We start from the raw sequence: 13025 nt of genomic DNA, 5'->3' as shown, positions 1-13025 counted from the left end.
GGAAGGGACGCACCTTTTTTTAGCCCTTTTTTACGGCAGTTTTTTGCTGGTTTTTAGCGTTGCAGGGGTGGTCGCCATTGCCAACGCTAGGCCAGATCCAGCGTTGCTTTCGTAGGGAAGAAGAAAGAACCCACGAGGGCAAGAGAAGCAAGGGTGTGGGGGGAACACGGGTGTGGTGGGGCCAGCTGGCCACGTGAAGGGTGGTGGGTGGCGCGGGGACGCGCGAAAAAGGCCCGCGCGGTCGCGTGCGGGGCGCCAGGACCAGGTGGGGGCCGGTCGGGATGGACCAAGGATCCCTTTCCTTTTCTGGCCACGCGGGATGGGGAGTGGGTCCGCACCTACCTTATATGGCCGTTGGCTGGCTTGGCCTAACCAGCCAACGGCCGCCCACTAGTCGCGCCCTAAAATTTTAGCTCCAAAGAAAATAACAAACACATGATCGCAAGTTGAACATGTACACATATATTCTCGAGTTGAACATTTAATTCAAAATTTTCGATGTTCCCAATCTTACATAAAATTCTATTTTTTATTTATATGTATGTAAGCATATAAATTTTCATGCTTGTAATATGTTATTCAATATATGTTTACCATTTTTAAAAAGCATGGATGATCAGGCTATATTCATGGTTAAAATCATGTGCAAGTAAGAAGTTTTACTCTTACTCCTATCATGTTCACTTTTGTACAAATGTTACTATCCGTTTACTTCTTTTCAGAAAGTTTTGACATCAAAAATGGTTTCAAAGTTTTCAAAGTTTAAGCTGGCACGTGGGAGGGGAGGTGCATAGCGCAAGGAAGCGCCGCCCACCGCGGCACCGCCCACGTCAGGTGAGCTGGTGAGGTCCTCTGCTGTCTGCTCCTAACTCCGATGCCGCCGCCGCCGATCACCACGACGGGCCCAAACAAGCCCCTCCACGCCCGCCTCCTCCGCTCCGGCGCCCTCTTCGATGACCCTTCCGCCGCTGCCCCGCTCGCTGCATCAGCTGCCAACTCCTCCCTCCCCTACGCCATCTCCCTCCTCCAAGCCCACCCCACCACCTTCTCCTACAACACCACCATCCGCTCCCTCGCGCACGGCCCTCGCCCCCACCTCGCCGTCGCGCTCTACCGCTCCATGCTCCTCAACCCCCTCTCCAACCCCAACAACTACACCTACCCGCCACTCCTCGCCGCCTGCGCCCGCCTCCTCCCCGCCCATCCACCAAGAGAAGCAGCAGCCGGCACCGCCGTCCACGCCTCCCTCTTCCGCCGCGGTCTCGAGTCCCGCGACCGCTTCATCAGCGCGTCAATGCTCTCCTTCTACGCTGCCGCTGGCGACCTGCCGGCCGCACGCGAGGTGTTCGACCGAAGTCCCCCCAACCAAAGGGACCTGGCCCTCTGGAACTCACTCCTCCACGCCTACCTCTCCCAAGGATTATACACCCACGTGCTACGACTCTTCCGCCAGATGGTCGCCACCGACGAGGTCACGCTGCTCGCAGTCGTCTCTGCCTGCTCGCATCTCGGTGCGCTCGACACCGGCCGCTGGGCGCATGCCTACCATGCGAGGACCTGCCGGAATACTACGAGGAATCTTGGTACCGCTCTGCTCAACATGTACATGAGGTGCGGAGATGTCGAGAGCGCATGGTCTGTGTTCCACGAGATGCTCGACAAGGATGTCCGGACCTGGTCCGTCATGATAGCTGGGCTGGCTGTCAACGGGCTCCCGAGGGATGCACTGAAGTTGTTTGCCGAGATGAAGAACATCGGGGTGGACCCAGATTCCATCACCATGACCGCGGTGCTGAGTGCGTGTTCCCATGCTGGCATGGTGGACGAGGGCAAGATGTTCTTGCACTGTATGCCCATCGAATATCATTTACAACCCACCATAGAACATTACGGTTGTGTTGTTGATCTGCTTGGTCGAGCGGGCCAGTTGGAGGAGGCATTGGCTCTCATTGAGACCGTACCATTCAAGGCTGATGTTGCGCTCTGGGGTGCTCTCTTGGTCGCTTGTAGGGCCCACAAGAATGTCGACATGGGGCAGATGGCCGCCATGGAGATACTCAAATTGGATCCTCACCATGCCGGGGCCTGTGTGTTCTTATCTAATGCCTATGCTGCTGCTGGAAAATGGGACCTTGTTCAAGAGGTCAGGAGCTCGATGAAAGAACATAGGATATACAAGCCTCCAGGATCTAGTATTGTCGAACTCGATGGTGTTGTTTACGAGTTCTTGTCTGGAGACCATTCACATCCTCAGTCTGATCGGATATATGCAATGCTTGATGAGGTTTGCAAGACCTTAAGCCTCAAGGGGCACAGGCCTTCAACTAAAGAAGTTGCCTTTGACATTGATGAGGAGGACAAAGAAGTTTGCATCTCGCAGCACAGTGAGAAGCTGGCACTTGCCTTGGGACTCATAAGCACCAGGAGAGGGGCTGTTATCCGAATAGTGAAGAACCTGAGAATCTGTGAGGATTGCCACTCGGTGATGAAGATAGTCTCGGAGGTCTACGATCGAGTTATAGTTGTCAGAGATCGTAACCGTTTCCACCACTTCAAGAATGGCTCATGTTCTTGCTTGGATTATTGGTAGGCCAGAAGCATGAATGGCAAGGTTCTCTAGGAAAAATGTAAGCAAGGCACTGGTTTCCTATATTAGGATCCACTACTTGTATACAACAAGCAGCGCAAACAATACAATCATAGAAGCAAACTTTTCCCTATTCCCAATCAAGATTCTGTGATGGCAATTAATTTTTTTTTTTCATGTATGAAATGTAGGTACCATGGCCATTTGCTTCAAAACGAGTTTGTCAACCGGCCATGCACCAGTGGCTTGTAAGACAGTGTGGGCTATTGACAAAGAAGCTGGCTAAGATTCTGATCTCACTGGCATGAAGTGTACACAGAACGTAAGTCTTCTTCTCAGCATATACTTCTTCACAATTGAGTCTTGGGCAGTTATCGAAATCATGACTTTCTGCCGGAATAAAACCGCTCTAACTTTCATCCTATGTTTGATTTTTTTTTTGCAGGGTATCCTATGTTTGATTAGCAGCCATGCAAAAATATTACTCTTGTTTGGCGCAGAACACTGCCAAATCGTTGAAGAATCTAGATCTAGCACACCCCCAAAATTAGAAATTTTGTAAAGGTTCTGAACCGAGAAGGATTGGGAATGGTTTATTTTCCAAAAGATCTCGGGCATGGTGAAATCTCTCTCTGAGCATACTTTATTTATTGGCGCAATTTCTCACCAGCACTGACAGCACATGCACATTCCCACATTCCCTCAGGCATTGGTAACCTGTTTTGGAAAATATATGCTGTACTGATGAACACAGCTTGTCTCTGTGTTTCTGTTTCTTTTGGGTGCAAATGTTGGAGTAATTATTAGCAATCTACTGCAGTAATTGGAGCCATGGCCTCTCTATGATTCTCACCTGTCCAGTGTCTTGTAAATGAATCAGGGGTGATCGCATACTATGGCTGGGAAAGGCTACCAAATAACTACATCATATTGGTGTAGAGTGCCTCCGGAAAATTGAAAAAATCAGGACAGGCTGGAACTCTTATGTTGATTTTGTTCGAGAATTTTGGATATTACAGGCCGTTGTCCGGTGAAGTAAGAAGGGTAGCATCTTCATTGTAGCTTGAAAAGGTATTTCTAGAACATGATGAGATATCCGGATGATCTGGATGACTTTCCTTTCTGACAATCAATCTCCAGGATGAATTTTAGCTTCTTTTCCTCTGGACATCTTGAATTTCAGCATATATATTACAAGAGTATTTTTGAAATATGCTCCTCCTATGATTTATGCGAGGGATGAGTTTTATAAACATCCAATCCATGTTTCTCTCACACACGCACACAATTGTCCCAATTGTGTAACAGGGCATGCTAAGTTCCTGAACTTTTATCGCTATGCTCCCGTGCCAGTTTTACATAACTATTAGGGCATGCTATTGCTATGGAACTGATATGCCATTTACATGTGCTCATATGGCCCACTTTTCAACCTCAGTGTTGAAGTATGAAATTAGTTGACTTGATTTGTTGAGGCATCAGGAGAGGATCTACAATCTTTGCATGTCGTAATGGGTCTCCATGGAGCAGATACCTCTCACCATCAGCATGGGATGGGCACAGACATGATATGTTACGCACATAAGAAACTCATTTATCGCATGCAAGTGTCACTCCCATCTCTTCTCCTATAAAAGCAACTACATGATCTTGAAGCTTCTACAATTATTTATAAGATGTAGGCTTCCAGTGCTGTCATATTATGGTGGCGAGAATAGGTTCATTGGGGTATTAGATGAAACTGCAAATGAGCACACGAGTATACATGAGGCATCACAGCGGACATGATAGTGACAAGCTGACCAGGCATTCTTCGCCTCGGTGGTCTGGTGATTAGCGGTGTGGTGATCGACTCCGTGATGCCGGCCACCATTGTTTATGGTGAAAATGTCGAGGAAAGGCACCGTTGGAAGCCGTCGATAAGGTCAGTGCTCAGTGACAACATGCAACTGTTGCCGTGACATTGGCCGCACTGAGATTGGCTGCAGCGGCAACTAGCGCACGTGCGTCGGCCAAGAGCGTCTTTTTGCAGTAGCAGTAGGGAGTATGTCAGGTGGAGTTGGACGCCGCAGCGATTAATGACGGATGGAGTGTGTCCGGTCGATAGACCAGCCGCTGCCAAGAGTAGGAGATGAAGGTGCTGTTGTATAGCATCACTTGGTACTATCCATTGAACTGAAAAGACCTCAATGTTGGGTGTATTATTGTCAAAAATATGTGGCTATCTAAAGACACATCCGCTAAGTATGGACACAATTTTGCAGTAAGTAGTTCTGGGCGTGCAAACACCTGAACGAGTCGGCTGCCGGGTGTTACTCAACAATAGGATTACTCGATTTGGCAATGTTGCATTACTTCAGTGATCGTAAATTATCATATTGGCATGCTGAATGCTGGAGTATGAGATTTGATGGCTATGATACGCTGGGATGATATCTTGAAGTTTTGACCAGGTTTGAGATTTCGTAGATATGTTGGGGAGATTCCTAATGAAGAAGAGAAGATAAGATCTCAGGCATGGTGTAATCTCTTTCTAACCATACTTGGGGCAAGTGCTCATCAGCACATGCACATGCACATGCGGCCATGCGCACACTCCTCAGTACCCCGTTTTGGATAAGTACATGTCCTCTGCACTGATCGGATGCAATTAGTTGTGTTTCTGTTTTTTTGTTTTTTTGTGTGCAAATTTTGAATTCATTAGCTCTCTACTGCAGTAATTGGAGCAATCGCTTGTCTAAGATTCTCACTTTTCAGTGTCTTGTAAATGAATCAGGTGCCGTAGTACTATGGTTGGGACGAAGGGGTACCTAGCAACTACATCACATTGGAGTTCAGTCTCAGATTGCGTATCAGTCAGTCAGCTGAATCTTCTTGGTTGAAATGGAGGTGTTCAAATCAGAGGAAACATGAATGTGTTTTGAACTACCGCAATGCTGGATTTTCCTAGCTGGTCACAAGATATTACATGATGCTTTGATCCCGGAGTTGGAATTCCTGTCATGTTTGCTAAGTAGAATGGCGATCTATTCGAGAAAAACGCCTGTTGATTTCTGAGAAATGACACAAGAGAGGCCAGAACTTTATATTATGAATTTCAGCATGTAGATTAAGAGAATATTTTTAAAACGTGCTGTTCGTATGAGTTATGTGAGGGAGGGGTGGGTTATTTTTTCTGTGGGTTTTATAAACATCTAATCCATGTTTCTCCAAGAAAAAATAAACATATAATTCATCATAATGTCCCAATTTGTTTAACAGGGCATGATAAGCTCTACATAACTAGAGTTACTGAATTAAGACGTGCCATGGAATGGATATATGCCATTTACATGTGCTCATATGGCCCATTCGTCGGCCTGAGTACTGAAGTATGGAATTAGTCGACTTGATTAATGTGTTGAGGCAGCAGCAGCAGAGGCATAAGGAGAAGATTTACAATCTCGGCTCTCCATGGAGCAGATGCCTCTCACCATCGGCAATAGGCACACGCATGAATCATGATATGTTACCGGTAGAAGAAACTTAGTTCATTTACCGCGCATGAAAGCTTCACTTCCATGTGATTCCATCTCTTCCCCTATAAAAAACAACCAATGAAAGATGATTCATTCCATCAAAGTTTCTACACTGATCATAAATAAATGTAGGCTTCCAGAGCTGGCATATCATGGTGGTGAGGTGTACTGGGATATTAGATGAAACTGCAAACGCGCGCACAAGTGTACACGCCCCGCAACGCATGTCCAGTCTATGACAGAGGAAGTGCAGCCGGCCCACACACCACGTGTCGCCTAGAGGCGGCGGCGAAGGGACTTGTACTGTCGCTGGATCTCCACCTCTTCTGACTCTGTTGATGTATGTAAGATCCACTGTCTCCGTCCAACAACAAGAAGCGTATTAGCTTTCCTTTCACCTATGGTTTGATCACAAATTATTTCAATAATATATAGTTATAAGACATAAGTTGATATCCATTATATTCCTATTCAACGATATTTGCTTATGGTTATGATTTTGATCACATTAGTTACATATCAATGGAGTAATTTGTGGTCAAAGGTTTGGTCAACCAAAACCTAATATGCCCCTTATTGTTGGACGGAGGGAGTACATTGTATTTGTAAGCCTAATGAAAGAGAGAAAATGTTTGATTTAGAACTAGTAAATTGTACCGTAAAAAGCCCCGTTCATTGTATCAGAGGAAAAACGAACATGTTTTGAGCTTCGGTGCAAGCTGCTAGGTTTACTCCTGGCTGGTTGCTAGGTAGAACGACGATCTATTCGAGAAAAATGCTTCTTGATTTCTGAAAAAATTGAGGACAAGCCAGAACTTTATATTTTGGATTTCAACACATAGATTAATTAAGAGAGTATTTTGAAACATGTTGTCCCTATGAGACTATGAGAGTATGAGTTATGTGAGGGATGGGTTCTTTTTTATGACAGCATGTGAAGAGTGAGTTTTATAAACATCTGATCCATGAATGTTTCTCAAATAATAATAACTAATTCACCATATTGTCCCAAATTTGGTTAACGGACTTGGTTATGGATATGCCATGCACATGTGCTGATCTTATGGCCCAATTACCGGCCTCGGCTTTGAAGAATGAAATTATTAGGCGACTTGATTTGTTGAGGCAGCAGAGAGTCATCGGGAGAAGATTTACAATCTTTATTTGCATGTCGTATTGGGCTAGCAGATGCCTCTCACCATCGGCATGGGACGGGCACACATGATATGATACGAGTAGAAGAAACTTGGTTCATTTATCGCGCATGCATCAAAGTGTCACCTCCATCTCTTCTCCTATAAAAGCAACTAGTGAAACATGCCCGATTCCATCGAATTAAGTTTCCACACTTTATATCTATATAAATGTAGGCAGGCTACCAGTTGTGACATATTATGGTGACGAGAATTGGTTTGCTGGGATATTAGATGAAACTGCGTAGAAGCATACGAGTATACAAGGGTCGGTGACTGGCGTCTAGTTTTTGGTTGGTCCAATGTCCAGTTCACAGCGTCAACCCATCCGTTCATGCCACCTGTACAGAGAGAGAGCCACTGCTGAACCACGGAGTCGGCAAGAGAGCGTGGACGCAGTAGCCGTAGGTGTAGGTTGTTTGAGGGAGATTTTCTATACCACCCTCCGGTGCAACACATGTAGGGTACCTATACTGAGTATTCCGTTGCAACACATGTACTTCCTCCCTCCGTTTCATAACCCTTTGATCTTCCGATGCTAGTCTCAACTTCTCCGACTCAACTACTTACTTAGCCGCATCATAGGATTGAACGATTCTCACATGGGTCCACACTGCACCCCATGGTTCATGGCGTCGTTGTAGGATAATTTATTTGGCAAGTCTAGATCATAATTTGGAAATAAAGCGGTGATCTTGTTGAATCAGAACCCATCCACTTCTAAGTGATGATCGGATGACCATTTCGTTTTATACTCAACTGGAGTACTTTTTTGACAACGCATGTCTTTTCTCTCCGTGCATACTAGTTTGGAAGTCCGTATATATCGCCCGGACATCGACAGGCGTACCTTTGGTGGGGTCTTGAGATTATGTGTCAACGAACAAGGGATTGGATGATTCGCGATGGTGCGGCTTTGACAGAACTTGTGACTCATGGTTGACGGACGGCTCTGCAACATCGTTGGGATGTCTCCAGTGCTCGGGCCATCTCTTCCCTTCAATCCAGGCATCGCCGGATCCAGCAAACGCATAAGGGTGAGGTGCAACGTCGCCCTAGCGTGCCTAGTGTGGTGGAAACATGTTTGAAAGTTGTTTGAGGCCATCGTTGTCTTTATAAGACTCTCTTCTCTTTGTGGTGACGTATCCGGTGAAAACACCGGTCCAGTGAAAACCTGCAAAGTTTCGACGTGAGCCGTTAGATCTTAAATGCACTTTTGCGCAAAACCTCCTGCCTGTTACTCCCGTGCACGTACCGATTCATCAAAGTTTTCACACTTCTTTAAAGAATGTAGGCTTTCTCTTACAATCTTTGCACCTCGTATTGGGCTCTCCGTGGAGCAGATGCCTCTCACCATCGGCATGGGACGGGCACACACATGATATGATACACGTACGTAGAAGAAACTTGGTTCATTCATCACGCATGAAAGTGTCACTTCCATCTTTCCCCCTATAAAAGCAACCAGTGAAACATGACCCATTCCTCATCAAAGTTTCCACACTTCTCTAAAAATGTAGGCTTCCAGTGGTGACATATATATTATGGTGACAGAGTATATATGTTTATTGGGATATTAGATGAAACTGCAAAGAGGCATACGAATATGCATGAAGCGCCAGGGATTATTTTGGCTCGAATTTCCCTCCGCCAAGGTCGTTCACAGCGACTGACGTCCAGTTTCTAGTTTGTCTGGCTCAACATCTAACATCTAGCTCGCAGAAACTGGCCTCATACGCAACGGAGCCGTGGATCGGCTACGCCGGCCGCGTCAACCCGTCCACTGATGTCCTTGTATAGGGAGAGACACCGCTGAACCACCGTCCACCGGGCTGACAAAGCTGGTATGCGGCGTCCCTGTGGTTCGGCCACGCCACGTCAACAGCACCATCTCTTCCCTGGCCTCGCCGGATCTAGCCTACTCACAGGGCTGAGGTTGGAGGTCGTTCTGGTGTGGTGGGAACATGTTGGAAAGTTGTTTGAGGCCGGTGATTCCTGGCCGTTTGTCGACTCACTGTCTTTATAATCCATCGAAACTCAAGGTTTGTTGTTCTAAAAAATAAGCTCTGTTTGAAAGAAAGTTGAAGAGGTTTTTCTTGGGCCTGAGAATCGCCGCGTGGGCCTGGCCGCCTGGAATCCCTTCTGGTTTGTCCTGAACGCCCTCGCCTCTACTGGTTTGTTCAGTTGTTTGATTTATTTCTGCTCTGCTCTTCGGTCTTGTTCAGGTGAAGGAACTACTAGCCCGCCGCCCCCTCGGGGCGGTCGAGCTGCGTGGCCTGTGGGACGGAGAGAAAGCGGAACAGATCGAGTATCATGGGCTTTAAACTGAATGGGCAATTTAAGGAGGCCCAGAGCGTACGCTGGAGCACGCGCCTTTTTTTCTTCCTCCCGCCAGAAACTCCCTCTCTTTTTTCTGGAGTCCCGCCTCAAGCCCCGGCGGCGCTTCTCAGAATCCCCCACTTCACTTCTCGTCTGCCGCTCTTCTCACCTTTCTATCTCCTGGTTTCCCCCAGCGACAGCGACTCAGCGAGGTCCATTCTCTGGTTAGTTCGGCCGCTGTTTCTGCGAAGGGGGATCGAAATTATAAGGTATGGCCTCCGCAACCCTTTTTCTCGTTAAGGGTTCCCCGGAGAAGTTTTTATTTTTATTTTACGATTCGCCGGAGAAGTTATCGGAAAAGCTCCTTTAGATTATTATTTTTATGTTTTATTTTGCAGAAAAACATGGGGAATAAACTGTACCGTGATGTAAAAATCCTTTCCTGTCGAATGCAATTTGTGCCAGATTCCCTGGAACTCTTGTGTTTCCATCTGCTAGTTTGCTCGTTTCGGTAATAACACGGATTCAGCCCTTCTGTGGTATGGGGATAAACGAAGTCACGAAGCGGTCTTGGTTGTAGGGTTTAAGAAGGTCGCTGATTTGGGGTGGTGTTTCGTCAGGGTTTAATCCGGTGGCGATTTATGGTCGACGGGATGGTGCTTGTCGTGGCGAATGGGGTAAGCTAAGATCGCAGCCGCCACCGCCAGCGCTGCCTCCGCTCGCCGCCGCCGCCGATTCTTCCACATCCGTTCCGGTGCACGATTTGATTTCTCAAAAGAATAAAAAGGCCGTGATTCGATCTCCAGACGAACGAGATAATTTTGTTTTTCTTGGGCGATTTGTGTATTTTGCCTGTCCAACGAGATTTTGACTCTCTTGCGTGAAGATGGCTGAATCTGCAGCACTTGCTTCTGATCCTAAGAAACTGTCTAGAAGGTTGGATGAAATCCTGGCACACTCAGAAGTTCTCCTTGGGAAACTACCTACCAAATCTACCGCTGACGACGCTACCCTCACACAATTCGAAATGTGGGACAAAGATATCGAGTGGCTAACATCACTGTGGCAGAATAGGCTAAATGGGATACGGATCATCTGGGATTTGGGACAGTAGAACCAACCCTGTTTCTTGATCGTCTCAAAGAGAAGGGTCTGCATGGTCCATACTTGATAATCACTTCTGATGGCGGTATTGCAGAGTGGTCGCGGGCGATAGGGTAAAGTTTCTAAAGTTGCACCGCATTGGACTGTTAGTTGATGTCTTACGACAAGATGATTGGTTTCAGAGATGTTCGTCTGAAGGATCTGTTTTATTTTGGAGTAACAAAGGATCGGACAAAGATGAGAAAAGAGTTCATGTGCAAAACTGTTGGCCCTGATTTTCCGATCATATTGACTACATATTGGATGGCCATGACAGATGAACAACGCCTTACTAATTGCGAGTGGAAATATGTTGTTGTGGATGAGGTGATGGAAAAACATACATAAATCATTTTCCTTCATCGTTTTCTCCCTTCTTTTATTTACATGTCAGTTCCATACTTCTTTTTTCAGGGCCGTGAGCTCAAGAAATGGGAATTTGAATTATTGGATAAGTTAAAGGGCCTGCCGATGGATCATAAGCTCCTTTTGATAAGGTCACCTTTTCAAAATAACCTAGCAGAGCTGTGGTCACGATTGAACTTTGTTATGCCTCGTATGTTCTCATCTCGTGAGGAATTTGATTCATGGTATAATTTGCTAGTTAACACTCAAACTGTTGTACACCCTCTTACCTTACGCAATTTGTTACATTCTCGATTTTCCCTTACAAAGCCCATGATGCTCGATATGTTCCACTTTCTATATTTCATTCATATTCTTCATGAGTTGGAACTTGGAAGCACTCGTGTCCATCAGCTATTGATTGCTGCCGTGAGGCCAAATTGTCTCTTTTTTTTGTATATTAATAGTTACCTGAATTTTCTGGTGCTATATTACCTATTTTTTAGAAAGGTTTTTCCTGCCATTGACCTGCCTTATATTGATCTGACAGAACAGATATGTCAATGGTTGTTAAACTAGGAAATGTAAATTCTCTTACTATCAATTATCTGTCATTAACTCATAATGGTAGTGAACTACAGTAGTGATTTCACTATTTGAATACTAATCTTGGAATAGATATTCTCCTGTAGTTGTATGTAATAACTATATATTATGAGGCTCCGAAACTATGCTATCCTACAACTGCACTTAGCGAAGTCCAGAAGCTCCTTTATCATGCAAAATATGTTTGTTCTGTTTTTGTAATTCATGAATCCTAGCCTTTGTGAAGAACGCTAGTTGAAATGAAATATCTGGACTAGCAAAGATGCACGCTATCCTCTTTGCTGATTATTGTTTTTGCTGAAATGGCATGCCTGCTAAATTGTCTGTTAAATATTATCGTAGGCATATACTTTGTATTTTGATTGCCTCCATTGTACATTGAAATGTTACTGAAAACCGTACTGAGGAATCAATTAACATTCATATATTTCTAACAACAATTTTGTGCCGATTTTGCTTCAACCGTTTGTCAGTTTTGTTGCTCAAAGACTCTGAAGTTACATGTTACATGTATTGCATTTTATTTCTTTATTTATTTGCCTCTGACGGATAGCAATCTTCTTTTAAGGTTTGATTTTCCTGGGAAAGGTGGTGAGGAACAGCAACATGAAGAGAAAAGGGCCCTTCTTTCAAAGCTCCACGCCATTCTGCGTCCATTCCTTCGAAGGCAGATGGAGGAAGATATAGAAAACCGGGTTCCACAAAAAAAAGATATCAAAAACCGGGTTCCACAAAAGAAAGATATAGAAAACCGAGTTCCACAAAAGAAAGTCGTGACATGCTACAGGAACCTCTTTCCATCGGATAACTTGCTATCCAGTCAATACGCCCTGGAAGGTAATGTTGTAAAGAGGGCACGAACAAATGCTGCACCCAGACCTACCTCCACACTTGAAGAGTGCAATAACTCATTTCAAGCTCCTTCCAAGCCAGCTGTGCTTGTGCAAGTGCCAAATTCAACTTCCTCAGAATTAATCTTCAAGTCACTCAAAGAGATACCTGAGTTAGCCCGTTCTGATATTCTAAGATACTACAGTGCTCTTGTCCGTGATGATCGCCAATTTGAATCTCTTATGGCTCTCCCGATGGACATGAGAAAGGATTGGTTGCTCATGGAAATTGGAAACAAATAATGCTTGCTCCATTGCTACAGCAGCATGAATGTATTTACTTGCTTAGATGTTCGGTGGACCTGTCAAACGTCAACTAATGCTTCCGAGTAGTTAATCTCGCTTATGTTGGAACCATGTGATATCTGCATGTGTGATTCTGCTGATTGCCCTTAGTTAGCATGGAGTTTGCTTATTCCTCCGC

The 13025-nt window shown here is 45.4% G+C and overlaps 2 protein-coding genes across 4 annotated transcripts; both read left to right on the top strand.

The window, feature by feature from the left end:
- The first annotated feature begins 775 nt into the window (after nucleotides 1–775).
- LOC100833405 (pentatricopeptide repeat-containing protein At5g66520) lies at nucleotides 776–5716 on the top strand. 3 transcript variants are annotated; one of them, XM_003572171.4, is made up of 4 exons: nucleotides 776–2627; nucleotides 2779–2909; nucleotides 3033–3658; nucleotides 5364–5716. In XM_003572171.4, the coding sequence occupies exon 1, from the start codon at nucleotides 875–877 to the stop codon at nucleotides 2588–2590; it is 1716 nt and encodes a 571-aa protein (XP_003572219.1). In that variant the 5' UTR covers nucleotides 776–874; the 3' UTR covers nucleotides 2591–2627; nucleotides 2779–2909; nucleotides 3033–3658; nucleotides 5364–5716. The 3 variants fall into 3 exon arrangements, with proteins under 3 accessions (XP_003572219.1, XP_024316228.1, XP_024316227.1); XM_024460460.1 differs by having other exon boundaries at nucleotides 3033–4511; XM_024460459.1 differs by having other exon boundaries at nucleotides 3033–5207.
- Nucleotides 5717–9611: 3895 nt separating this feature from the next.
- On the top strand, nucleotides 9612–12963 carry LOC106866410 (uncharacterized ATP-dependent helicase IRC5-like). The gene is made up of 4 exons (XM_024461443.1): nucleotides 9612–9886; nucleotides 10904–11087; nucleotides 11175–11350; nucleotides 12280–12963. Exons 1-4 carry the CDS (start codon nucleotides 9612–9614, stop codon nucleotides 12842–12844), a joined length of 1200 nt encoding a protein of 399 aa, XP_024317211.1. The 3' UTR covers nucleotides 12845–12963.
- The last annotated feature ends 62 nt before the right edge of the window (nucleotides 12964–13025 follow it).

Source organism: Brachypodium distachyon, chromosome 3 (genome assembly GCF_000005505.3).
Source record: "Brachypodium distachyon strain Bd21 chromosome 3, Brachypodium_distachyon_v3.0, whole genome shotgun sequence".
In the NCBI taxonomy this organism is placed as follows: domain Eukaryota; kingdom Viridiplantae; phylum Streptophyta; class Magnoliopsida; order Poales; family Poaceae; genus Brachypodium; species Brachypodium distachyon.
Note: the sequence above shows the minus strand (reverse complement) of the source record. Positions and strands in the feature narration are given on the sequence as shown.

Bases quoted from the DNA above. Each gene is read 5' to 3' on its own strand.
- LOC100833405 (XM_003572171.4), top strand. From the start codon at position 875: ATGCCGCCGCCGCCGATCACCACGACGGGCCCAAACAAGCCCCTCCAC.
- LOC106866410 (XM_024461443.1), top strand. From the start codon at position 9,612: ATGGGCTTTAAACTGAATGGGCAATTTAAGGAGGCCCAGAGCGTACGC. The intron at 11,088-11,174 runs GTGATGGAAAAA...TTCTTTTTTCAG, and splicing joins AATATGTTGTTGTGGATGAG to GGCCGTGAGCTCAAGAAATG. The intron at 11,351-12,279 runs GTATAATTTGCT...TCTTCTTTTAAG, and splicing joins CGTGAGGAATTTGATTCATG to GTTTGATTTTCCTGGGAAAG.